Genomic DNA, 26,266 nt, shown 5'->3' with positions numbered 1-26,266 from the left:
CGGTATTTATTAAAATACATTTCATTTTCAAAATTGAGGTATCCGTTGTGTATATACATTTTTGTGGGGACATTCTGTATTTACTATCTAGACTTTTAAAGAAAACCTTTCCCAAATCCTACTTTGGAAGGTGGGATACTGGAGCTTATTTTAATCTGTTTTTCTTTTCATTGTGCAACCTGAGGACCCTCTGCTCTTCCTTGAAGAACGTTTTCGTGTTGTCATTGTTCTTAATTTTTAAAAAAGATTTTTAAAATTGATTTTTAGAGAGAAAGGAAGGGAGAGAAACATCATGTGAGAGTGAAACATCAATCAGTTGTCTCCTGCACACCCCGTTACCGGGGGAACCAGCCTGAGACCCATGCACGTGCCCTGACCAGGAACCAAACTGGCAACCTTTCGGTGCATGGGACGACGATGCCCAACCAAATGAGCCGCACTAGCCGGAACACGTTGTCCATTATTCCCCCCCTCTCATTACACTCCAATATAAATCCGTTCCAAAGGCATACACAGGTAATTCAGATTTTATGACATTTCTTAGTGGGGAGACATAGGAAAGGGTCATTTGCACCTCACCCACCAAACTTCTCTAAAGCTCTTTAAAACATCAGCTCTTTCTGAGTTCCTTCTCTTCATCCTTCATAAACCCACCAGTCTCTCCACATCCCTCTCCAGGCGTCCTCTGTAAGCACAGGCAGGAGGGGTTCCCAGCAAAAACTTCCCTTTTGTCCAGTAAGCACACCTCCTGTCTGTGAGGGAGGATGTGTGAGAGTGGTATCTTTTCACTGCACATTTTTCAAAACTTCTATGACACGAAGTACTTATAAATCAGAAAAGACAAAACGGTATTAAATTTAAAAAAGAAGTAACCAAGAGCAATTTGGGGGGAATATCTTAAACCCTGCATCCATTCCTCATAATAATGGGCTAGCAATCACGGGTGTGGATAATGAGGCTGTTATTACAGGATATAGGTATCGAAACGTAGGCCAAGGGGCGTTCCCAGTAACATGTTGGAATTTTGAATCTGCTAAATGAGACTGAGCTAGTGGGGCCTCCCCTCCCTTCTGACTAAGAACTTGAGACTCCACTGGGCGACAAGAAGCCCCATTGGCCTGAGGAGCCCCCTGGGGAAACTCAGTGAGCTACATGCTCCTCTGGGTCCTGGCTGTTGGCAGAAGTCACTCTGTTCCTTCACTTTAGAGTATGCACCTCCTTCAACCCTGGAGACCAAGGTGGAGGAAGCCTGTGGCTCTCCATCCACCATTTGGGGAGCAACGCGTGGAGCATTTCCAGGCACAAGACGCGCTTTGAGAGCCGTTCCTGGAAGAGGACAGGGTTTCTATAACAGGCTTTCTCGGTGGGTCCTGGGGGAAAAGAGGGAATGAGATGGCAAGAACTACGTGGGACAGTTAAAAATAGACCTGGAGTATGCAGCCCAAAAATGGGTGAAGAAAGGAATTCATGTCAGGACCACAGGAAGCGAGAGGGTGTGTGCTCCTCCGCGTAAATCTGAATCTTGGCCAGAACATTCATTTGTTACCGAGTCAGAGTTTAAAACTGTCATGGACTGGGAACCTGCTACAAAACTATCCTTGGTCCCCTTAGAAATGGGGATATATCGTTTATCTGCAGAATGTAAGTTATAACTTCTCAAACCAACCTGACTAATCTTGTTAGGACTGCAGGAGAAAGTAAAAAAACCCAGTTATTTTTGAGTATCAGATCAACTACAAATAATTATATGTAAAGGTATGTCACAAAATGACTCGTGTAATTTAACTTGTAAGATTACTTTCTTCTTATTTGCTAAATCTGGTCACCCTACCCGAGATGGAAAGGATAATGGGTGAAGGGAGGCAGAATAACAATGCCGGTTCCACAGGACCTGAGGCAGGCAAGGCAGGCTCCAACTTGGTGCTCAAAGGGTGATTGTTCACTCAGGTCATGGCCACCCAAAGCCAAGGTGTAGAGAGAGAGAGAAAGAGACAGAAAGAGCAGGTGAAGTTTGTGTGTCATCACCTTCCACCTTCCGGGCGACCTGGTTTTTTCCAGCCAGCCCACTCTACTTCATGCCTACCCTGAGAGCCTTCTCTCAAGCGGGGCCGTGCTTCCGCAAAGTCCCCCTGAAGGCAGCCGTCCTTGTGTGGAAGGAGCCTCATGTCCTCTTGGATTCTGCAAACAACTCAGCAATTGGGTAACATTTTTACAGGGCTGTCCACGCCTCAGATATGTCCCTATATAGGGACAGTCATGGCCCTAGAATAGCAAACAGGCTGTAGTAGTTCCCCAAAATAGAACCCTGAAATACATGAAGCAAAAACTGAGAGAAATGAAGGGAGAACTAGACAATTCAAAAATAACAGTTGAGACCTCAACTCCCCACTTTCCATAATTGATAGAACCACCAAGCAAACAATCAACAAGGAAACAGAAGAACTGAACAAAACCGTACACTAACTCAACCTGACAGATGCAGAACAGCCCACCCAGACCCAGCCAAATACACCTCCCCCAAGGGCACATGGAGTACATTCCACCCAGAGCAGAAGTTATGCTTGGCCATAACAAGCCTTGATAAATTTAAAAGGATGGAAACCATACCAGTGTATCCTCCAAACACAAGGGAATAACATTAGAAATCAACGAAGAGAGAACATTTGAAAAATTCACAACCATGTACAGGTTAAACAACACATTCCTAAATAACCAGCAGGAAAAGAAGAAACTACAAGGCAAATGACGAAAAACATGAGAGGAACTAAAGAACACTAAAAAATACCAAACCTCAGGGGATGCAGTTAACGCAGGACTTAGAGGGAAATGAATAGTATATATGCCCACAATAAAAAGGAAGAAATTTAAAATCAATTGCCTAACCTTCCACTTTAAGAAACAAGAACAACAACAAAAAGAGAAAACTAAGCAAATAGAAGAAAGAAAGCTAAGATTAAGGCAGAAATGAGCGAAGTAGAGAACACAAAAACTCACAAAGACAAAAGTTGGTACTCCGCTAAGATAATAAAATTGACAAATCTTCAGCTAGACTGACCAAGAAAAAAAAAGAGGGAAGACTCCAATTATTAAAAAGCTGGCATGAAAAAGAGGCAACCGCTACTAGCCTCAATGAAGAGAAAAAGATTAGAATTTGAGTATTATGAACAAATGTATACCAACAAATTAGATAGCCCAAAGGAAATGGACAAATTCCTAGAAACACACAAACTACCAAAAGTGACTCAAGAAGAAATAGAAAATCTGAACAGATCCATACCAAGTAAAAAGATTGAATAAGTAATCAAAAAACTTCCTACACAAAAAAAAGCTCAGGACAAGATGTCTTATCTGGTGATTTCTACCAAATATTTAAAGAATGAACAGCGATCCTTCACAAACTCTTCCAAGAAATAGAAAAGGAGGAACAGCTCCCAACTCATTCTACAAGCCCGGGTATCATCGTGATACCGAAACCAGAAGACGCTAATACAAGAAAACTACAGCCCAGTATCTCTTGTGAATACAGACACGATCACACAGTGGTGATGGTTTCACAACTCTTCGAGGAAAAACCACTGAATTGTACACTTCAAATGGGTGAATATTATGGTATGTGAAATATATCTCCAGAAAAAGCTGTTAAAAAATAGCTCTGGTGAGGATTTTGTAGACACAAGGACCCAACACTTACCAGTACTTGGGAGGTTTACAAAGCTGGGCAAGAACTTAGCAAGGCTGGGGGTGGCGGGGAGAGGGGCAGGCTATTTTAAATATTTGAAGAGCGCATGTTTTCACTCTTCAAAGCAGGAGCAGCAGTTAGGTAGCAGTGGGAGGCAACAAGAGCAGGGAGACTAATTCCATTTGGTATTAAAATATCTGGTTGTTGCCCGACTGGCGTGGCTCAGTGGTTGAGCATCAACCTATGAACCAGGAGCTCACAGTTCGATTCCCGGTCGGGGCATATGCCCTAGTTGCGGGCTTGACCTCCAATGTGGGGCATGCAGGAGGCAGCCGATTAATGATTCTTTCTCATCACTGATGTTTCTATCTTTCTCTCCCCCTCTCCCTTCCTCTCTGAAATCAATTAAAATATACTTAAAAAAACAACAACAACAACACCCATATCGGGTTGTCAACACAAAATTCTTTAAAAGTCACTTCCTTACAGTGAGTGGGTGTAAATGGCCCGTCAGGTTGACATGATTTTCACTAATAAGACCAGACATGTATGAGACTAAGAACAATTCGTGACCCTACTGTGTGATAAAATACCAGGCAGAACACATGCCCGTTTTCAGCAGACAATCCACATGTGCTCACTGCCTGTTCCCACACGCAGTGTCTCAGACAAAGGGTCTGAGCAGTGCTTGTGGCTTCAGCTTCCCAGGCTTGACCTCGGCGCTGCCGCTCGCTCGGGGCTGAGCCTGCAGTGCTGGTGTGGGGTGCAGTGGGGAGTTGGCAAAGGCCCTGGGCCGGGGCACTTGGGAAACAAACAGCTGGGTTACTTTCCATGTTTATAAAACTAGCAGAGCAGAGTTTACATCTTGGCATGGAACCACTGCAGGATGGCTAACCTCTATTTTACACCAGTTGAGGTGGTGGTTAAAATGGGTGAAGACTGGCAAGGCCCTGTAAGGCCCAGGTCTCCCCTGGGGACCACGGGCTAAGGTGCTACATTCCTGGCAACCAGCCCAGGAGGAGCCAGGATGACCAGTACCTGGCTTCCTGAACTCCTGGTCACAAGCCAGTCCTACCTTAGGGATGCATTTTTGAACCTTAAAAATTAATTCTCCCTGGCCTCACAGATCCCTCTGGCTGGCCCCGGCCTTGCACAGGAAGGAGGCAGGCTCTGGGGCGGGCAGGTGCACAGTGAGCCGGGAGGAGGACAGGACTCTCAACAGAGGTGCTGGAGGGAGAAAAAGTGAGGGAGACCCACAGGGCACCAAACGGGCACTTCCCTCTGACTCCTGCAGGTTTGTTTACCTGAATGTTGCAGATGCTGAACGGCGAGTAGCCATCAAAGCCCGGGACCCAGGAGACCAGGACACCGTGTGAGCTCCTGTTGTGGATGCTGACTTCAGCTGGTGGGGAGGGAAGGACTACATGAAAAAGACACACACAGACGCAATTAGAGACCACGGGAGGCCAAGCGACCAAACAGACACATCAATACCACGCCAGTTCCCATTTCGTACGATTAGAAAAATTAAAAACAAGTTTCAAAGAGGAGCCACCCTATGCCTGAGGCTGACTGTGTGAGCCTGCAGACAGGCCTTCCTGGGACGGGGTGCTCTGCCTGGCCATGGAAGGGGGCCCCAGCCTGCTTTCCTGCTCACTGAAGAAGGGAATGCTTTCAGCTGGGAAAGGATGTACAGAGGCCCAGCTCCTTTACTGCCCACGGTCCTACTGTGTGCAGGCACCTTGCTGGGCAATAAATGGGGAAGAAGAGACACAGCCCTGTCCTAGCGGGGTTCTTGCCTGAGTTGGGGAGACCTATGTGAGCAGAAGCTAAGAGGGCCCAGTGTGGAGAAGAGAGGGGTACCACAGAGTATGAGGTGCACATGTGTGTACAGGGGTAAAAATTTCCAGGCCAAGGAAGGTGAGAGTCAGTTCAAGCAAAAGAACTATTGCCGGTGCTCTGTGTGTGTGTGTGTGGGGGGGGGGGGGCCATAATGAGCGTGCAATGTCCTCAGCGACATGAAAGATGTGGACAGGTGTTTCAATCAGAATCTAAAAAGAATCTGAAGTTTGGGGGAGGGGTCTTAATTTTCTTGTGCTAAATTTAACTCTTAACAGTAATAATCACACATAATAAAACATGGTGACTGGCGATGCTGTGTGCTTACGATGTGCCCCCCGTTATGGCCTCCACCTCATTTCCTTATTAGAACCCTATCGGAGGGGTTGTCTTACTGTCCCCATTACAGATGAGGAAACTGAGGATCACAGAAGTTAAAACCAGCCAGAGGCCACGAGCAGGGGAACGGAAACTTGAACTCGGGTCTGCCTGACCCCAGAGCTCCTGTCACTCAACAGGACACGGGCAGCTGGTTGAGGAGGCAGCGAGCAGCCCAGCGTGAGCACGGGCAGGGGCCGGGCATCTGATTGCCACTTGGCCTGCGATGTGGCCCCAGGTTCTCTTTTCTGTTAAAGGGACAGTAACAGCCCTGCTCCAGGGGGCGGTGATGAGGACTAAATGAGGTGACACAGACGGGCGAGGTGTGGGGGGGCGTGGAGGTGGGGAAGCGAGGACAGGATGGGCAGGAGGGCTGGGCCACGTTAGGCACACACGGGGTGCCACGTCAGGAGTTCCAGTTTTACCAGCAGACACGCAGCGTGCTGAGAAGGGGGAAAGAGAAGCATTCTGTTTGACTCCCCTAAATAGAGCGGCTGTAGAACTGCCCTAAAATGCCGGCCTTTCCACATCAGAATTAGGCCTCGGATGCTACAGTTAACAACAGACTGGAAGAAGGGAGGCTTGGTTTCACATAAATTTCTAAATAAATAAGAGCCAAAAGCCTAAGTTTTGGAGACAGGATTTATTTATCTTTAATCTTAGCCGAGAGTCTGTATGAAGCAAAATCTAAAGAAGTACTTCACCTTTTATGGATTTTTAATTTTTAAGATGTTTATACTGATGACAATGACTTTATAAATGCATGCCCACGCGTGAATCTTTGAAATTGCCCACACGTCCTTTGCAAAATGGTAATAATGGTCTTCAGGCCGGAGGAAGGAAGTTGCCCATCCCTCGGCGCCCACACAGGCTGCGCTCAGGTTTTCCTGGGGCGAACTCTCTGAAAAGGCCCCTCATTAAGAACAAACACCGAAACCCCAAACCTGCCCGAGTTTCCGTGAGAGCGGGTGAGGAAGGTGATTCGAAGAGGGATAAACAGACAGTTTGTACGTTTTTGTTACTACGTTTTAGGTTTTCCTCCCGTTTTCGGTTTCAGATTTAAATGCCTTTGATGCACAGAAAAAGGAGGACGAGGCAGTGGATTGGACTGGAATGTCTCCGCCAGCTGGGGCCTTCCATTACCTCATGTCCCCGCTTAGCGGAAGCAAAGGGACGGGAGGTGAGGAGAGAAAGACAGGAGGCTGGGCCGGGAGAGTGACCCTGGCCTGCTCTTCGCCCGCCTCGGGGCAGCAGCTGGAGGACTGCTTCACCCCAGCTGCCCCGGGAGGGACGGAGCCCATTCCTGGACCAAGGACCGCAGCTGCCCCCACCCAGGCTCTCTTCAGGGCTAACGGGGACTAGTTCAGGCTGGAAGAGGGAAGTGGAGATGGGCAAGGTGGTCATGGTGAACATTTCAGCCTATTTTCTTCCCAGACCCCACAGAGCTAAACTGGCAAATGTTTAGCAAACTTACGTGCCAGGCACTGTTGTGAGCACTCTGGCTGGTGTGATCTCATTTAAGCCTCCAGACCAGGTAGGTTGTATAATGATCCCCATTTTAGAGAGGGGAACACCAGCCAGAGAGGTCGGGTGACTTGTCCAAGATCACAAAGGCAGTCAGTGGGGAAGCCCGGGCTCCGATGTCCTCCCAGCGACTGGCCCTGCTTCTCACCTTTGATGTTGACCTGAATGCCCTTGGACACGGCCAGGCCCTTGTCATTGTGGGCTTCACAGCTGAAGAACGCCGTCTCGGTCAGACCTGAAGGGGAAGGAGAGCGTGAGACCAGCCCTACGGGGGTCCGGGCATGCTGTTACTTCTAGGTTCACTGCTTTGCGTCTTAAATGCAAAGTTAATTTTTAAAATGTTCTGGTGTTTTTTGGGGGAAATAAAAACACACCTGGGATTAAGCCCTGGGTACCATGAGCAACAAGGGGCCTGAAAGGCAGCTCCTCCATTCAGATCCTTTCATTTTCCCTGATGGGGAGACATTAGGTAACAAAGCCATACGCTTTCAACATTTAGCTTTCTACGAGGAGGAGGGACTCGCTGGTCCCAATATTAAGCAAAGTGGTTTCTGAGGTTCCCCAGACAGTCCCCTGTGGCGTCGCCACCCAGGACACCATGGACACCTCACAATTCCAGAAACAGCAGTGTAAACACCAGTTTAAAAAATTTCAGACAATCTGCTGTAACAAGTCCTTAGTAAAAATCGGTCAACTCATAAGGAATTATTATACCACCGCGAGGCACTGTTACTACACAAAGATAACAGTGCTCAATAAAAAAGAATTTTACCATTTCCGAGGTGTGAAGACCTCTGATTTGTTAATTTCAAGTAGGAAGAAAGGGAGGCAACCTTAGTCTAATTTCATTTTCCAATAAAGGAACATGGGCTCCCTGGAAAAATGGCTGATTCTCAAGTGGGGCAAGGAACATGTCAGATGAGCCTGGGACAAAATATAACACACACACACAGCACATGCACACACACACACAGATGGGAGTGCCGCAGAGACATGGGAGCAACTGAAAGCACTCCCAAAAGCCACAACTGGAACAATTGGAGCAAGAAAACAAGTGAAGTGCCATTGGATTGTAACGCAAAGTATAAAACAAATGTCCATGCGTCTATACGGATATAATAAATAATTAAATAAAAGGGGGAGACCAAACAAACCTCCCCAGTAATGAACGTGGGTCCTCTGCCCTCAGGAGGGATCATCACTCACCCTATTTACTAGTAAGCGCGGGCTGCGCACGGCGACTTCCTTCCAAAGAGGACAGTGTGGAAAGAAAAATAAAAGGAAAGCTTTAGCGTGGAGACACCGGCAAACACTGGCTCACCCAGATGATCAAGGTCAACACCAGCAGTACGTCACGCTGACAGAATGCATCCTCGATATGATGTGCTGCAAATGGCACTTCCCCTCTGTAGTCTTCCTCCCCAGAACCGACAACCCAAGTCTACTCAGGACAGAAAACTTCAGCCAGGCCCAACGGTGGGACACTCTACAAAAAAACCTGCTCGTCCTCCTCAAAACCGTCAAGGTCATTCTGAAAGCAGTGAGAAGGGAGGAGGGCTGGAGGGCTGGGTGGAAAAGGTCAAGGAATTAAAGCAAAGCAAAACAAAAAACAACCCTCACAGACACAGACAAGAGAATGGCGATTACCAGGGGGAAGGGGCGCGAGAGGAGGTATAGAGGGTAAAGGGGGTAAATGGTGACAGTAGGAGACTTATTGGGGCGGTGAATATACAATCCAATATACAAATGCTGTAGTATAGAACTGTACATCTGAAACCTATGTACTTTTATTAACCAATGTCACCCCAATAAATTCAATAAAAATACATTTAAAAATAACTGTCAAAGCCATTAAAAAACAAAAACAGCTAGAGAAACCGTCACAGCCAAGAGGAGCCATCACAGCCAAGAGGAGCCTAGGGAGACATGGAAACTAAATCCCGGGTGAAATCCTGGAACAGCAAAGGGGTTAAGTAAAAAACAAAGTAAATGTGAACTAAGTTCGGGCTTTAGTTGGTAACAGGGCGTCAGTATTGGCTCATTCATTGTAACAAACGTTCCACTGAGGGAAGATGTCAGTAGGAGCCGAGAGTGGGGGTGGGAATTCTCTGTACAATTCCCTAACTGTCCTTCCACAATTTTTCTGCAAATCTAAAACTATTCTAAAGAGGAAAAAGGTTATTTTTAAAGAAAATCACAGCCATATATGCCCTCTACTTTAATCTGGAAACTTCTCTATGTCTGTCTCTGGCTCAGAGTCCACACCACGAACCGGAGGAAGACAGTCCAATAAACAGAATTCCTGAAAATACACCACCATTTGCCTCCTGCCTGAACAGTTTATTTTGCTTTCTTCTAGCTATCTACTTGTGTAGGGACCGTTCCATCTGACAACTATAAAATTCAAAGCTTGTCACGAACAAAGAAGTGAAATGTTTGAAAAACCAAAAAGGACCACGCTGCCAGGCATGAACCAAGAGAGGCTCGGCCAAGAGGCAGAGGCCCTGTCTGGCAGCAGATCTAGGAAGAAATGGAAATCCGATCCCTTTTGTGCTGGGGCTACTCCTGAGTGGATCCATGTGCTGAGAAATCCCTGCTGGTTCTGCTCTTCGCCGTCCAGATGGGAATCTGTCCTGCTGACCGAGATCTGCTGACCAGACACGGCCCCTCGGGGACCAGGGACCGAGGGGCCTCCGTCCTACCTCCCGGTGGTGACCGCTTCCTCTCTAAGACGTTATGTCAGAATCCAACAGACATCTCAGGGCTTTACCTTTCCAAGATGAGTAGTATTTCCATCCGACTGGAGGGAACTCCTCCATGGATGGCTGGGCTAGATTCTCCCGACAATTCCAGGTGCCAAGAAACTACAGTTCCCGTAGAAACCAGGCTCTTTTCCCAGCTGGCCACCTCCTCTCATGTGAGGGATGAAACCACCAATGGCTTGTGTGGTGGTTTAGGAAATATTTATTGCCCTGGAGGGAAGTGTTTCCTTGAAATGCGGCAGCTACAGCGATACAAGGGCACCTGTGGCGGCCCTGCCTCTGGGGTCTTTGTATCTTCTGCTTGATTCTCCCCCAAAGAATTTTGAAAAATACATGTAGCCTCTCACACATTTTGAGGTTTGCGTCTTAGACGGTCCTAATTTAAATGGCTGCAAAGGATGGAATTTCAGCTGCCCTAAATAACGGCCTGACATTCTAAAGGAAAACTCCTTTCATGTCTGATGTAATTTTCCAGGGGCTGTACGCTGTGGGAGGTCGTTAGCTCTATTAGCTACCGGAATATGTGCTTGGGTATTCTTGTTACAAGTTTTCCATTTTAATTTCAAATTCAGTCCATATCAAGAGGTAGAGCTCGTGGGTTCTCATTTTTCAGACGCATTTTACAGTGATCTTACACCAAAGCCTAGAACCGAGGCCCTCACAATGACTCGAGATAAGTCGGAGGGGGCCTTCCTTTGTAAAACAAGGGAGCAATGAATGACGGGAAGCAGGAGGTGAGACAGAAGAGCTGTCACAGCATCTGGACTTTGGGCACTTTGTCCGGCTTGGATTTTAGGAAAGACGTCCTGGATGAGGATGAAGACACTGGCCCCTCCAAGCCACTGCCTGGGGCCGGGGCTGCAATCACTATTTCAGTCGGCCTGTGGCACTGGATTTCGTGCTGACGTATCACTTTAACCTTCCAGGTCGTAAGCTCTCAAATAAGATGCCCATATATCCCCAGGCTCCGTGAACTTTCAAAACTTGACTTATACTTAAGTCAATCAGCTTTGGCTCAATCAGAAGACACAGGAGGTGGCGTGTGTGTGTGTGTGTGTGTGTGTATGTGTTTGAACAGATATCTGCAGGCTGAAACCAAGGCTGTTGCCAAGACTCTTGGTAAACACTTGAGTACAAAACACAAGTCACATGGGGGAAGAGCTGGCCCTCCCGTAAATCAGGAGGGTGGTGGGTTTCACCGAGATGTTCCCCAACCGTCCTTCAGGCCTGCAGGGTTTATCCACGCAGGAAGTGAAACTGCTTATCCTGGGGCATGACTCCAGGTTAAGCGGGAAGTCCATCTCCCTCTGCGTTTCCTTACAGAGTGAACACAAAGTCAGGAAAAACATCTGTAGCAACATCCCTGGCACCAGGCACCACCCCCGTCAGAACCGCCCAGAAGGAGCCAAATCTCGGGTGACAGCAGCTCTCAACAGACGCTCAGCAGATGCCAGCAGCGAGCGTGGAAGCTGGTCCCAACCAGTGAGCTTTCTCCAGAACTCGGTGGGCACTGCAGGCCAGACACAGCCTTCTTTGCTTTCTGTATTCAGTTACATTTCTTTGGGCCTGAGATGCCCAACCAGAGACTCATTTCTCAGCAACGGGCGTGCGCAGGAGACACGGCCCTGTCCTCTGTCCGGACGCACAGTAGCCACCAGACTGGAATAGCCCTGCACGTTTTATACCCAAACCCTTGTGGCTTTCCAGGGAAAACATGATCCAGCTCCCAGTCTCCGCCCACCACCCACGCTCCCCAGTGCCCCAGCCCCGAGCCCTGTCCTCTGCCCCTGGGCTCCCTTTACTCCATTACGTCTGACCCAACTCCACGGTGGCTCATGCCCCTCTTGCCAGGTTCTCTGCTGGTTAAGAAACAATAGTAACAACCTCTGATACAAAGTCTGAAAGATATTTTAAGGAACTTTCAGTAACAGGATGTTCCCTGGAGGGAAGGACAGAACTGCTGAGGAAGCAACTTCTAAGCATAGTTAGGTCAATTCTTTGAGTTCTGGAGGAAGCAATCCTATCCTCTCATCTCTTCCCTGGTGTCTATCTTTCTACCCAAAGAGGGGGGAAAAAAATACAATATATGCTGCATCAATGAAGGAGCTTACGCTCGCTCACTCTGAACTCACTGTCTGCCCTGAACTCATTCACTTACTGTGTACCAGACATTGTCCCAGGCACGGTGGGTGCGTCCACAAATAAAACAAAGGCCCTTGTCCTTACGGATCTCACGTTCTCGTGGAGGGAAAGGGCGAGAAATAATAACCTTCTAAGTAAGTGAGCTCTCAGAAGGTGATTAGGATTCTGCAAGAATAGAAGAGGATCAGAGGGCCAGAGGTGAGTGGAGAAGTGCGGTGTGATTTTCCGTACGTGGATCAGCCTGGCTCCTTGAGAAATGCCCTCTGAGGAAAGCTGAGGTGAGGGAAAGGGCCAAGTTTTTACTGGAGGTGAGGGAAGGGTCTAGCAGAAAAACAGGTGGGACAGGCCTTTGCTTTGTCCCCTCAGTGGGTGGGAAACTGGAGCTCTGAGCAGAAGACATGACCTCACGTGTTTTATCAGGATCGTGCCAGCCGCCATATAAAGACTAGAACCTACTTAAGCATGTAGGTCCCTAACTCATTCCAATTTTTTTCTGATCTGTGAAATGGTATTAAAAATGACTATCACGCCTTGCTATAAGGGTCCAAGTAAATCTTTGCAGAGAGCACTGTGAGAAGAATGAACTGGTTTATATAAATTCTAGTTATGTTACTGTTAGATAGGACAAGGACCTCAAGGTCGGGGCAGTTATAAATGTTATTACTAAATGTTGTTCTGGCTAAATGTTAAAATGTAGCTCAGTAATTTTGCAGACCAGCTGTAAACAGGATGAGCTTGGGGGAGTAAGGGGGGAACAACTTGATAAATGTAGCCAAACTACAAAGAAGAAATCAACACGCAATTGACCGAATAGTGCATCTAAGCAATGGCTCAGCCTCCCTTGGGGAGAGAAGCTTTGGAAATGAAGTCCTTGTCTTTACTTGCTGCAAGTAAATACAACTACCTCGAGTAGTACTGTTACAGGATTCCAGGGCAGGGGGAATAGGCAAACTGAAACAGGAAAGTTAGAAGGAAGCCAAACAGTGCGGGGCAATTTGCGGCCAGCTTGTAGGTTAACCAGCCATTATCTCCCCAGCCAAGGACCTGAGAGCAATGGTTAAAAACCTCCCTAATGAGAGAATGCAGAAAGGGAGGGGGAAAGGGGAAAGGAAAAAAGGGCAGTTTTACTCCCTAAGCCAGTGGTTCTCAACCTTCTGGCCCTTTAAATATAGTTCCTCATGTTGTGACCCAACCATAAAATTATTTTCGTTGCTACTTCATAACTGTAATGTTGCTACTGTGATGAATCATAATGTAAATATCTGATATGCAGGATGGTCTTAGGCGACCCCTGTGAAAGGGTCGTTCGACCGCCAAAGGGGTCGCGACCCACAGGTTGAGAACCGCTGCGAGAAGCCAGCAGTCTCAAGGCTTGGCAAGGGAAAGTTGCCAGGTGCTTCTCATGAGTTCTGGGAAGGCCACAACAAAGTAAAGGGATCTTGAGAATTAATCTGCACCACAAGAGTCAGCAGAGGAATTCTGAGACCTATAGACAGGAGGGTATATAATGCCTGGGACCCCCACCAACCTGCTCTTCAGATGAGCTGAGAGCCATCTGTGCTTCATCAGCCAGGTTTGCTTGCTTGCTTTTTCAATAAAGGTGCATGCTTTAGTTGCTTTATAAATTTGCTTTTCACTACGCGTTCAAGGACTCTCGTATAAATTCATTTATGTGAGAAGGCAAGGATCGAAGTATAGTAACCTCCATCTTGAATAAAACTGCTGTTTGAATTCTCTGCTATTGTTAGATAATCCCTAGTCCTGTAAACTCTGTCACTGTAAACTCTGTCGCTTTAGACAGTCTCTTATTCTGTAAAATTACTTTGTTCAAATAGAAAAAGATAAACTTAACTGTCTGACCTTGCAAGCTAGCCATCTAATATAATAGACTAATATAGACTAACACTGATAATAATTCCCATATTCTTATGCCAAGTTCCAACTCATTATGTATTCAAGGTTACAACTGTCTGTAACAACAACTCACGCAGAGTTCTTTACAATACCTGCAGACAAAGAAGCTCAAAAGGTATAAATACGGGAAACTTCCTGTATGTGGGGCTCAGAGATTTGGAAGAGACACCTCCCTCTGGGCTGCACGTAATAAACAACTCCTAATTAATTGGTTTATTAAGGCGTCTTGTATCTCATTCGCTGATTTAAGACACAACAGGAACAGCCCTCTCCCACTGACTCGGGGCTGTCTTAGCTGGTAACACCTCTCTGGTGTTGGTGAGAGGTCCCTATAACAGTACCCCAAGTTTGGGCAAACCCCTTGAGTTTAGTAACATTACTGTTGTTATTACAATGAATATTAACTGTATATCCAACTACCTGAAACAAAAACTAGCTTAGCTGTTTTCTAAATGTAGATTTAAATATAAACCGAGTATTTAAAAACAGAAGGATCAGCATAAGTCCACCACTCTTCTTAGGAAGGTAGCTCACAATTGACAGTGAGTTAGGAACTACTGCATGTAAAAATGTATAATGGGTCACATTTGAGTCCTTCCTGTAGGCTGCTGCTGTACCAAGGACTTTTCGTTCATTATTTCAGTGGATCCTCATAAATGGGCCACGAAGTAGACACATATTACCCCTACTTTATATAAAGCAGTGGAGTAGCTTGCCTAGGGACACATGGCAGTGAAGTGGCATTAGTCTCTATGTCACAGCTGGGGAACTGAACCTCTAGTCCAGTGGTCGGCAAACTGCGGCTTGCCAGCCACATGCGGCTCTTTGGCCCCTTGAATGTGGCTCTTCCACAAAATACCATGTGCGGGCGTGCACATACAGTGCGACTGAAACTTCATGGCCCATGCGCAGAAGTCGGTATTTTGTGGAAGAGCCACACTCAAGGGCCAAAGAGCCGCATGTGGCTCTTGAGCCGCAGTTTGCCGACCACTGCTCTAGTCTATAATCAATATATCCCATGGTTAAATACCATGCATCACATGCTTTTTACAGTCCTGCTATTTGGGGGAGCGGAGGATTGAATTGTGCCCCTGACAAAGTGGTTCTTTAAAAAAAGACCAAAAAAACCCCACACAAACCCTTTGTTCTGAAATAATTTTCAATTCATAAGAAATTACAGAAATAGTACAGAGTTCCGGTCCACCCTTCACTCAGCTTCCCCTGCTGATAAGATCTTACATAATCAAGGGACTCTGACCCAAACCAGGAAACTGACTTGGTGCAATAACATTAACTAAAACACAGACCTGATTCTGATGCCGCCCGTTTTCGTTTTGTTTGGGGAGGGAGGAGAATATGGCTCTATGCAATTTTATCACAGGTTGTGTACAGAGACAGAACTGTTCCATTACCAAAAAGAAGCTCATTCCTGCTACTCCTTTTAGAAACACCCTCCCCCAACTAACCCCGGCAAGAGCGCGCGTCAGTCTGCCATCACTACAACTGGGTCATTCTGAGGCTGCTACATAAATGGAATCCTACAGAGTAGAATCCTTTGAGATTGGCTTGTTGACGCAGAATAACGTCCTGTAGACAAAGGCCTTCTTTGCCCTTGTCTCTTAAAGACAGCGCTTATATCACTAGAGAACAGATTGGTATCAAAGGGACAAGGTGTGTGACCTTCCTGTTCATAAATGTGCTTGCTCAGAGCAGCCTCCACAATCAGGGCTCTTCAAGCACCTCCGTAGGTCGCAGAATTCGCTCAGATCAGAAAGGTTTACTTGGGGGTTAATTTCAAGACAGAACTGTGGGAAAAAAGGAGACATATGTAATACTTCCAACAATAAATAATTAAAAAAAAAAAAAGACGGAACTGCGTCTCCCTGCAAACACCCGGCTTTACATCAGCATGTAACCTCCAAAGGCATCTCAGGTCAGAAAGGCCTGAACTACTGGGAGGACTCAGGTGCCACACCAAAGGTGCTCAAAATAAAAAACAGGGATAAGTAAGGATAACGTTTTATGTCATTCTTGTCCAACATTACAAAATTGAGGTGCTTGGGCACAGCCCGGTGGCTGACTGGGTCTCACTGATGGCCCAGCACAAGTCCTGCATCAGAAGCCTGCACCCTGGGCCCTTTCTCCCTCTGCATCTACAAAATGGATGTAAAAACCCTGTACTGCCTGGCTGGTGTGGCTCAGTGGGTCACGGGTGGATTCCAGGTCAGGGCACATGCCTGGGTTGTGGGCTTGTTCCAGGGTAGAAAGCGTGCAGGGGGCAAATGATAATGATTCTCTCTCATCATTGCTGTTTCTCTCTCTCTCTCTCTCTCTCTCTCTCTCTCTCTCTCTCTCTCTTCCTCTCCCTTCCTCTCTGATATCAATAAATATATATTTTAAAGAAAAACAAAAATATCTTTTAATTTCACAGAACTGGCTAGAGATATATGAGAAAAGAGATAAGACTAAGTGCAAAAATAATTATACTAATGCAAGTTACTTTGCTATCACTGTGTCTCTGTTCCAGTGAAGGGACCTAAGACATGGGAGTGTTTGCCATTCACTGTTTGTTCAGTAACTCATTCATTCAGTCACACAGTGTGGGGTGATGGGGCTAAGCTAATTAATAATTAATATATGATAATCACACCGGTTCATAACTCAGGGGCAGACACACAGATGTTCTGCACTCTGTGGTGGGAGGTACAAGAGTTATGAAGAGGCACTATGACCGCAAAGACAAGGTCAGGGTGTCCAGCAAGCTTTTCAGAGAAGAAACACATATGGGTACAGAGATGTCTACATAAGCAACAGAAAAAAGTTAAAACAACCTACATGTTCATCAACAAGGGGATGGTTAAGTGAATTACGGTCCATCCACTCACTGTGGCAACTGTCACAAACAATGAGACAGGCCCTGGAGTACCGACATTCAGAAAGAGCCACATGGCTTGGCCATGAATGTGTGTATGCACATTCGTGTATACGCACATATATGAGGATATTTTAAGAACTGGGAAGAGTCTGAGAGCAGATAAACCAAAGGTTGACAGTACATTCGGTTGCATAGGGCAATGAAAGTATAGAGAAAAAAGGGAGATTTTTCACACTTTGCTTTATGTCTATCGTTTGAATGTTTTACAGTGAATATGTGTTCACATATTATTTGTGTAGTAAAAGAGCTGGAATTAATCTGCATAAGTATTATCATCCTCACTTGAAGGAAAATCACTTACACACACACACACACACACACACACACATACTTATAGAAAAAAATCAGGACGGAAAACACATCAATGTTTTCATTGTAATTGTAAATGTGTAATAAGCTGTAAAAATACTTCTCTGAATTTTCTACATTTTAACACAAAATAATTTAATAGTTATGCAAACTAAAGCTTTAAAAATCGTCTTACTTTGAATTAATTATAGATCACAGAAAGATGTAGAGAATATACAGGGAGCCTGGCTGGTATGCCTCAGTGGTTGAGTATCTATCTATCCAGGAACCAAGAGGTCGCCATTTCGATTTCTTGTCAGGGCACCAGCCTGGGTTGCAGGATTGATCCCCAGTAGCGGGCATGCAATTTCTTTTTCATTGATGTTTCTATCACTCTACCCCTTTCCCTTCCTCTCTCTCTCTAAAAGTCAATAAAAACATTTAAAAAACAAAGTATACAGGGAAAATTCTGTTTCCTTCAGCCTATGTCCCCAGTATGAACATTTCACATAACTAGAGTCTACAGCCAAAACCAGGAAACTGACACTGGTACCAGCCATAGAGCTTATCCAGATTTCACCAGTTATACCTGGGCTCGTGTGTGCGCACACATGGTTCTATGTAAATTTATCACAGGTGCAGCTTCGTGCAGTCACAGTTACACATAAAGGTTATTTTGAAAAGCACATTATTGGGATAAACTTCTCAGTTCCTATTTTACATCTATCTTCTCTACCAAAGGGGGTTAAATCAAATTAGAGAAAGTACAATAAAGATTGCAAAGAACTTGAAACCCCAAATAGGTGGCAGTAGTGCGGATGTATCTGGCCACTTGGAAATAAATCATACCTCTGAGCTGAGACAAATTACACGCGGCCTTTGGTGTTAAGATAATATGCAGATGTTATTACAGACACACACATCTAACTTCTGTGAAAACACACAGAAGAAGAAAAGTTCTACATAAACAGAGATGGACAGAGTCTGTCCTATTTTCAAAAGGAAAATGAGATTAATTCTGGTAAGTACCAAATCACTGAGAGATAGAAATCCACAATAAAACTTAAAATCTCTTGCCCTTTGAGACAGCATGGAGGGACACGGAGAGTGTTATGCTAAGTAAAAGAAGCCAGTCAGAGAAAGACGAATATCACATGATCTCACTTATATGTGGAATCCAATGAACAAAATAGAACCAGAGACACAGAAGCATGGAACAGACTGTCGAATCTCAAAGGGAAGGTGGGGATGGGAGGGTGGGTGGAAAGAGATCAACCAAAGACCTAGTATGCATATATGCATAAGCCCTGGACACAGACAATAGGGTGGTGAAGGCCTGGTTCGGGGTATGAGGGCAGGTGTAATGCTTTCAACAATAAAGATTTTTTTAAAAAAGAGAGGGTATCAAGTTGGTGCCTATAGGGATGCGGAAAACTATCTTATCCAGGAGTTCAGCTCACCACCAATAATCAGGCCTGATTGCAAAACGAATTCCAAACTGATTTCCAGTCTTTCTGTGGACAGTTATTAGGCTGATGTATCAAGGAATGTCTCAGAATACAAGATGGAGACATAAATGGAAAAAATAAAAGTCAGCAGACTTATCATGGGTTGAACAGTAGCCAAGAGAACTGACTGAATGAACTGAGGTCAACTCAGAGGCTGCCTTTATTAACAGGCCTCTGGCTTTGCTCTCGGTTAGATCAGAATCTAGATTTCCATCAACAACAAAACGGCAGTTGGCACCAAGCAGAGAGAAAATCTGCTTTTCCAACGAACCGAGGTCGGAAATGGGCTCAGGAGGCTGGGACAGTGGGTTAAACTTTTATTAGGTAAAGGATGCGACTTCAAAAACAAATAGGCAAGGAGCTGGAGAGCTTTGGCTTTGCGGCAATTTAATGAGAAAAAAGACCTGGGGATTTCAATGAGCCTCAAACTCAACATTAACCAATATACTAACCTATGGCTTGCATTACAGAAACAGTGTCCAAAACACAGGCGGTTACAGCTTCCACTGAACCTTAGGAATGTCTTTCTTTTTTTTTTTTTTAAAGGTGGTGAGAGGGAAATCCCTTTTATTTATTCATTCACCTTATAAACATTCAAGGCCTACTATGTGCTAAGCACAACCTTTTTCTTTTTTTTAAATAATTTTTATTTCTTGAAGTATTACAAAGAGTATTACATGTCTCCTTTCCCCCGCCCTTGACATTCCCCGGCCCCTACCCCCTAGTGTCTTGTGTCCATTGGTTATTCTTATATGCATGCATATAAGTCCTTCGGTTAATCTCTTAACACCCCCCCCCCCAAACCCTCCCCAGGTTTCCCACTGTAGTTTGACAGTCTGTTCAATGCTGCTCTGCCTCTGCATCTACCCCTGTTCATCAGTCTATACTGGTCCCCATTATCTGTCCCAACCTCACTGGAGCCGTCCCGACCTCACCGGGGCCCTCTCAGCATCGCTGGGGCTGTTTCAACCTCACCGGGGCCATCCCGACTTCACCGGGGCCGTTTCGGCCTCACCGGGGCCGTCCCAGCCTCACCGGGGCTGTTTTAACCTCAAGGAATGTCTTCTCAAAGTGATACCAATGTGACTAAATGCTTTCAGAAAAGAGAGGAGCGGGGAGCAGTCCTAACTAGTTTTGTGAGGTAAACAAACCCACATACCTAAATGGGCATTACAAAAACAACTCATAAACCAATTTCCCACATAGGCTTTTTTTTTTTTTTTACCATAAAGAATTCGACTGACTGGCTTTTGTTGCTTAGAATTCCCTGACAGGAGTGGTGACACATGGTGGGTCCCTAGATAGCTTTAGGATGGGGTTGGTCACCAGAATGCCTGACCACTTGACTAGAGGGTTGGGAATCTCAGCCCAACCTCCAACCTCTAGGGAGCAGAGGGAGGTCTGAAACTGTTCAGTCACAGACCAATGGTTTCATCACTTGTGCCCATGTGACGAAACCCCAACAAAATCTCTGGACCCTGAAGCTCAGAACAGTTTCCTGTTAGGTGAACACACACACGCTGGAGGGAAACATACCTTAGTTCCAGGAGGACCCTCCCAGACCTCACCCTGTGTACATCCTTGGTAATAAAAGTGTAATGGTTAGTTTAGCACTTTCTGAGTTCTCTGGTGTGGACAGAAAAGGGGCCACATGTTAACATGACTAACTCAGGGAAGGCCTGCGTGGCGGACTTGTAAACTAAAAACCTAGAGAAACCGCAAAGAATGGTCTGAAATTAAAACCTTTAATTAAAAAGCAGTTAATAGTGGGTAGTCATGTCTTAGGCCAGTATCTTCCCTGACAAGATCAACTTCAATCTTTATTGAGCCTATTGTCTTTTTGCATCTAAAATAACAACATACCTGTGGAATGTCAGGGTAACTTGTAACTTCCCTTTTTCCAGATCCTGCAGAGCACAGCAAATGGTGCCAGGGCTGAGACCACAGATTCCCTCATTGTTATTGTTATCATGTTAATTGTTGACTGCTAACTATGTAAAAGAAGCCTGTGTCTATCATTTTACTTTTGATGCAAACCCAGAGGTTTCCCCTCTTTGCTTACTCCCACTCCCCAACCTATCACCAATGGATTTAATGTAACCCACTTACATATCCACCTTTGATGGTAATTTATAAAAATAGGTGAAAACCACCATTCTCCAGAGCATTATCCCAATATCTTGTGATTTTGCTTCCCGGAAATTGTTGACAGATTGGTTCAAATAAACTCACAACAATTCTTTACAAGTTTTAATGTTTTCATACATTAACACTGGGCTGTTCTAGCAAATTACCCAACTGGAGGTGGTCATGGGGACTTCCACGTTTATAGCCCGTCAGCAGGAAGTGGAGGGGCCTGGGGACACCACTGGCACCCCAGACTTGTGGTTGGCATGTAAAGTGAGGGTAGTCTTGTGGAGGACTTGACCCTGTGGAGTGTGCACTCACTCGAAGTAGTCAGCGTCAGAAGTAAGAGCTGTCTATCCAATCAGTGTTACTCCAGATTGGGGGTGAAACAAAAAAACAAAAATTCGAAAGTCATTCACGCAATGTCAAATCCACCAAAATACATCATGACCAAGTTTATCCCGGGAATGCAAAACTGACATTTGAAAAGCAAATCAACGTAATTTACTATACTGAGAGAGTAACAAAAAAACACCACACAAGCATCTCAGTAGATGCAGAAAACAAACTTGACAAAATCTGACACCCTTCATGATAAAAGTAAAATTTTTATGCCCTGGTGGGGTAACTCAGTTGCTTAGAGCATCATCCAGATATGCCAACGTTGCGGGTTCGATTCCCCAGTCAGGGCACATATAAAAATACAAGAATCAACTAATGAATGCATAAATAAGTGGAACAACAAAGTGATCTCTCCCCCCACCAGCCCCTCATCTAAAATCAATCATATTAGGTCGGAGAGAGCCCAGGATCAGATACATGCAGACGTGTGATGAGATAATGGACTCCCCCTGGCATTTCTAACAGATCAGCCTGACAGACACAGATACTGGCTTCTCCCTGAATCAACACGACCCCCACACAGATACTGACTCCTTCCTGAATACCCTTGCTGACCCCCTGCAGCGGGAACTTCCTCAGCTGAATACCTCAGCTCATGTCCCCGCCCCTCATCCAACCAGTATAAAAAAAGCGCTCCCCTCCCTGTTGGAGTGAATCCACGTGCCCTGTCTTTGGGGTACCTGGGTCTCCCGGGGACGCAATAAACCTTTCCTTTCCTTTTCTTTTCTTTTCTGATTCACTCGACTCTTTATTTCTTATGCTGCCTCCTGAGCCACCTACCTAACAAATTAATCAATAAATTTTTTTTCAGACAACTGGTAGGTAATAGGAGGAAACGTCTTTGGCCCAAATGAAGGGCATCTACCCGCAGCTAAGACCACTCAGTCCTGGGGAGCAGAGATGTCCACTGTCACCACTTCCATGCAGCACATGCTGGGGAGGTCCTGGCCAGGGAAACAGGAAATAAGCCACAGAGATAAAGGGCTAAGGACCGGGAAAATAGAAGTAAAACTGTGTCTACTGGCAGGTGATATCTCTAGAAAACCCAAGGATTCTACAATAACAAAAACTCAGAACTAATAAGTGAATGTAGCAAGGTTGTAAATATAAGATCAACACACAAAAGTCCATTTATTTTCTAGATATTAATAGAGAACAAATGGGAAATGAAATCAAATAGGCTATTTGCCAGCATCAAAGCCAGAAAATATTTAAAAATAAATTTTACAAATGACATTAAGATCCCTACCCCAAAAACTATAAAAAACAAAACACTGAGAGAAATTAAAGACCTAAAAAAATGGACAGACTATGTTCATGAATTGGACATCTCAATATTAGTAAAATGTCATCTTACCCCAAATCGATCTATAAATTCAATACAATTGCAAACAAAAATCACAGCAGAATTTTTGTAAAAAATGTCAAGCTGATTCTAAGATTTATATGGAAATAGGCAAAAGACCCAAAGCTGGTCTTCATCAAAAAGGATAAAAGCAAAAGTCTTCTCTAAATCTAATCCAAAATTAGTCATCAGAGGAATGAAGTGCAAATGAAAACACAATAATCTACCATTTCACATCCATTAGAATGTCTAAAACTACAAAGACGAGCCCTATCAAGTGATGGGAGAATGTGGATGGAGCAACCGAAAAGTGGAGAATGCACCACAGTACAACCCTGTGGAAAACAGAGTCCTGGTTTCTTTATTAAATATTTTTATTTTTAAGAGAGGGAGAGAGAGAGAGAAACATTAATGATGAGAGAGAATCATTGCTCGGCCGCCTCCTGCACATCCCCTACTGGGGGTTAAGCCCGCAACCTGGGCACGTGCCCTTGACTGGAATCGAACCTGGTACCCTTCAGTCCTCAGGCCAACGCTCTATCCACTGAGCCAAACCAACTAGGGCAGTCTTGGTTTCTTTAAAACTTAAACCCATGCCTACAAACAACTCAGCCATTGCTCTCTCAGCTATTTATCCAAGGGAAATAAAAATATATGTTCCCCAAGAGACTTGCACATAAATATTCATAGCTGCTTTATTCACAGTAGCCAACAGCCATAAACATCCCAAATGTTCAACAAACAAATGGATAATAAATAACACAGTGTAGCACCTTCATACAACAGAGCACTGTCAGCAGTAAAAAATAATGCACTCCTGCCCAGCCGTAGAAGACAGAGAACCATAATACTCCTGGTGGAGTCAGGAGTCAGAAAAGTGATTCAGAGACAATCCCAGGGGCTGGCATTCACTTGCTGATCCATTCTTGCCATGAATATTAGTGACTACTACTACGGGGTCAGGCACTGCCTTGGGAGAGACCAAGACCTGGTCCTTACCGAGCACGTTCTCTAAGAAGACATCATCAATAAACAGGGTCATTACAGACTGACAAGTACTTTCTTATTATGCAAGAAAGTCCACAATAATTCGTGACTGGGAGTCAATAAAAAGGTGGCAAAAACCTACTAGGGCAGAGTGACCAGGGAAGGCTTCGCTGAAGAAGTGATATCTGAGTTGTGTCATGGACCAAAGGGCAGATGGAAGAACCCTGGCGGACAAAAGAGAGAGGGCAAAGGTCCTCAGGCAAGAAGGAGGAAATGTGTCTGAGGAAATGAAAGGCAACCAGAGTGACCGGTGCTTAGCAAGCAAAGAGAGTGGGATGGGGTGGGTTGCAGTGTTGGGTGGAGGCAAGAAGGGCTCTGGGCAACCGTCTAAGACAACAGGAAGTCCGGAAGGATTTCCAGCAGGCAAGTGACAGGGTCTGCCACCAGGAGGAAGGGTTAGAGTGAGGACCAGTGAAGCAATGAGACCAGCTTGGAGGCTCCTGCAGTGGAGCTGGCAAGGGCTGGTGGTGACAGGACCACGACACTGCAGCAGGGACAATGAAAAGACCATTTTGGATGTACCTTAGAAGCAACACTGATGGAACTTGCTGATGTATTCACGTGAAAAATGAGGAAAAGGAAGGACTGGCAAATGGTGGTATCACTTACTAAGATGAGAAATTCGGGGCGGAACAAATCTGGGGAAAGATCAAGAATTTCATTTTAAGATGCGTACCTAGCCAGCAAGTGGACATGCCAAGGAGATAGTTGGCTACGTGAGCTTGGAGCTCAGGAGAGAGGCCTGGGCGCAGAAGCAAAGTCTGAGGTCCCCATCACACGGATGGTGCTAAAGCCAGGGGCTGCGGGAACATCTCTCAGAGGGAACAGAAGTGGGCCCGGGACTGAGCGCCAGGGCGCCACCCTTTCAGAACTCCTGCCACAGGCACAGAAGGAGCAGTGAGGTGCGATGAAGCACCCACCGCATTCTCAGGGCCCGGAACGCCCTCTGCACACAGAAGTCCCGAATGCACGAAGAAAGGAAGGATCAGGGGCCGGCCGGGGGGTTCAGAACGAGTCACCTCAAGGTGTGCTTTTGGTTATGCGGATTGTTCTCAGCTAAAGACAACTTTAGCAGTGGGATCAAAAGAAGCTTCTGCCCCTCCTTTCACTACCCAGAAAACCTGAATTAGGGGCCTTGCCCCTAAGAAGAGCCGATCAGAGACCACCTCTTCTGACCTAGCTATATGCCAGGACAAACTCTCTTTCCTGAACATGCGTTCTCCCTGCAATGGCCCTTTGAAACCCGGAGGCACCTCACCTCGTCCCTGTTCAGGATGTCTATATACCTGTGTTCCCTTTCTGTCTCGGAACCTCCTGCATGTGGGGTCTCTGACTCTCATGCATGCCGCCTCCCATATGTATGTATTAAACTTGGTCATGTTCTTTTGCTAACGGGGCTCATGACTATTTGGTTATTAGACCAGATTATTATTGAGGACAGAGGAAAGGTTCTCCTCCCCTCCCCGCAAGCAGGGCCCCTGGCCCCATGTTGCTGAAAGACGCAATGGGAGGAGCAGAGAGGAGCCCGCTGGCTTTCGCGGCAAAGGAACACCAAAGGCGCTGACTAGTCTAGAACATGGTCAGAGCCACTGGAACAAAATCAGGCACTTCCATTCACATGGAAATCAAGGTGACGCCTGACCGCCAATCAGCCACAATCCCACGATGACTCATTCTGCCCACAACAACCCCCATGACCCAGGGAGAAGCAAAGCCTGAGGTCACCATCACACAGATGGTGCTAAAGCCGGGGGCTGTCAAACCTCACTGAGTCTTCACATCAGCGGTTCCTGAAGTGCCAGACCTGCTGTCCAGCGAGGCCACAGCTGCCGTGGGAGGCGTGAGCCGGCTCTGCTGCCCCGCCTGGGGCATTCGCCAGCTTCCCTACCTGAACCACGGACACCCTCGCAGTGCACTCAGCCACTTCCCACCCCTGACCTGGGAACTCTCCCCCCGAGACTCCTGCCTGCCTCCCCATCTACTGCCCCCCCCCACCCGCCCCCGCCCCCTGGCTGCCACACCAGTCTTCCTCCTCCTGGTGCACAGCAGTGCTCAGCAAACGTGTGCTCCCTCCCACTACTAGAGAGGAAACAAAGAAATCGGCACAGACTCACCAGGGACAGTCAGCACAGACGGGGATCTTTCTGGCTGTTCACTCACACGGCTGCTGTTTTGAAACCAGACAATGCCGACGGGCTCCGGCGGGCCCACAGCCTGACAGGTGAGGTTGAAGGCGGTGTTTCTGGTGACGTTCATGCTCTCGGGCTCCCTGGTGAAGTAAGGAAGTCCTGCAAAGGAAGAGTTAAGGGAAGGAATGTTTCAAACCCACAAGCAAAGGCACAGCCTGAGGGGAATGGCAACTCCTAGACCTTGGTC

General features: G+C 46.1%; 1 protein-coding gene across 1 annotated transcript in view; it reads right to left on the bottom strand.

Moving 5' to 3' along the window:
- MERTK (MER proto-oncogene, tyrosine kinase) overlaps positions 1 to 26,266 on the bottom strand; it is a gene marked incomplete at its 5' end in the record, with an annotated part of 114,602 nt that overhangs the window by 40,331 nt on the left and 48,005 nt on the right. The window contains 3 exons of the mRNA XM_081101525.1: positions 4,984 to 5,099; positions 7,569 to 7,655; positions 26,005 to 26,178. Coding sequence (XP_080957651.1) covers positions 4,984 to 5,099; positions 7,569 to 7,655; positions 26,005 to 26,178 — 377 coding nt within the window. The remainder of the gene's footprint in view (positions 1 to 4,983; positions 5,100 to 7,568; positions 7,656 to 26,004; positions 26,179 to 26,266) is intronic.

This window comes from Myotis nattereri (assembly GCF_964212035.1).
Source record: "Myotis nattereri genome assembly, chromosome: 10".
Lineage (NCBI taxonomy): Eukaryota > Metazoa > Chordata > Mammalia > Chiroptera > Vespertilionidae > Myotis > Myotis nattereri.
Note: the sequence above shows the minus strand (reverse complement) of the source record. Positions and strands in the feature narration are given on the sequence as shown.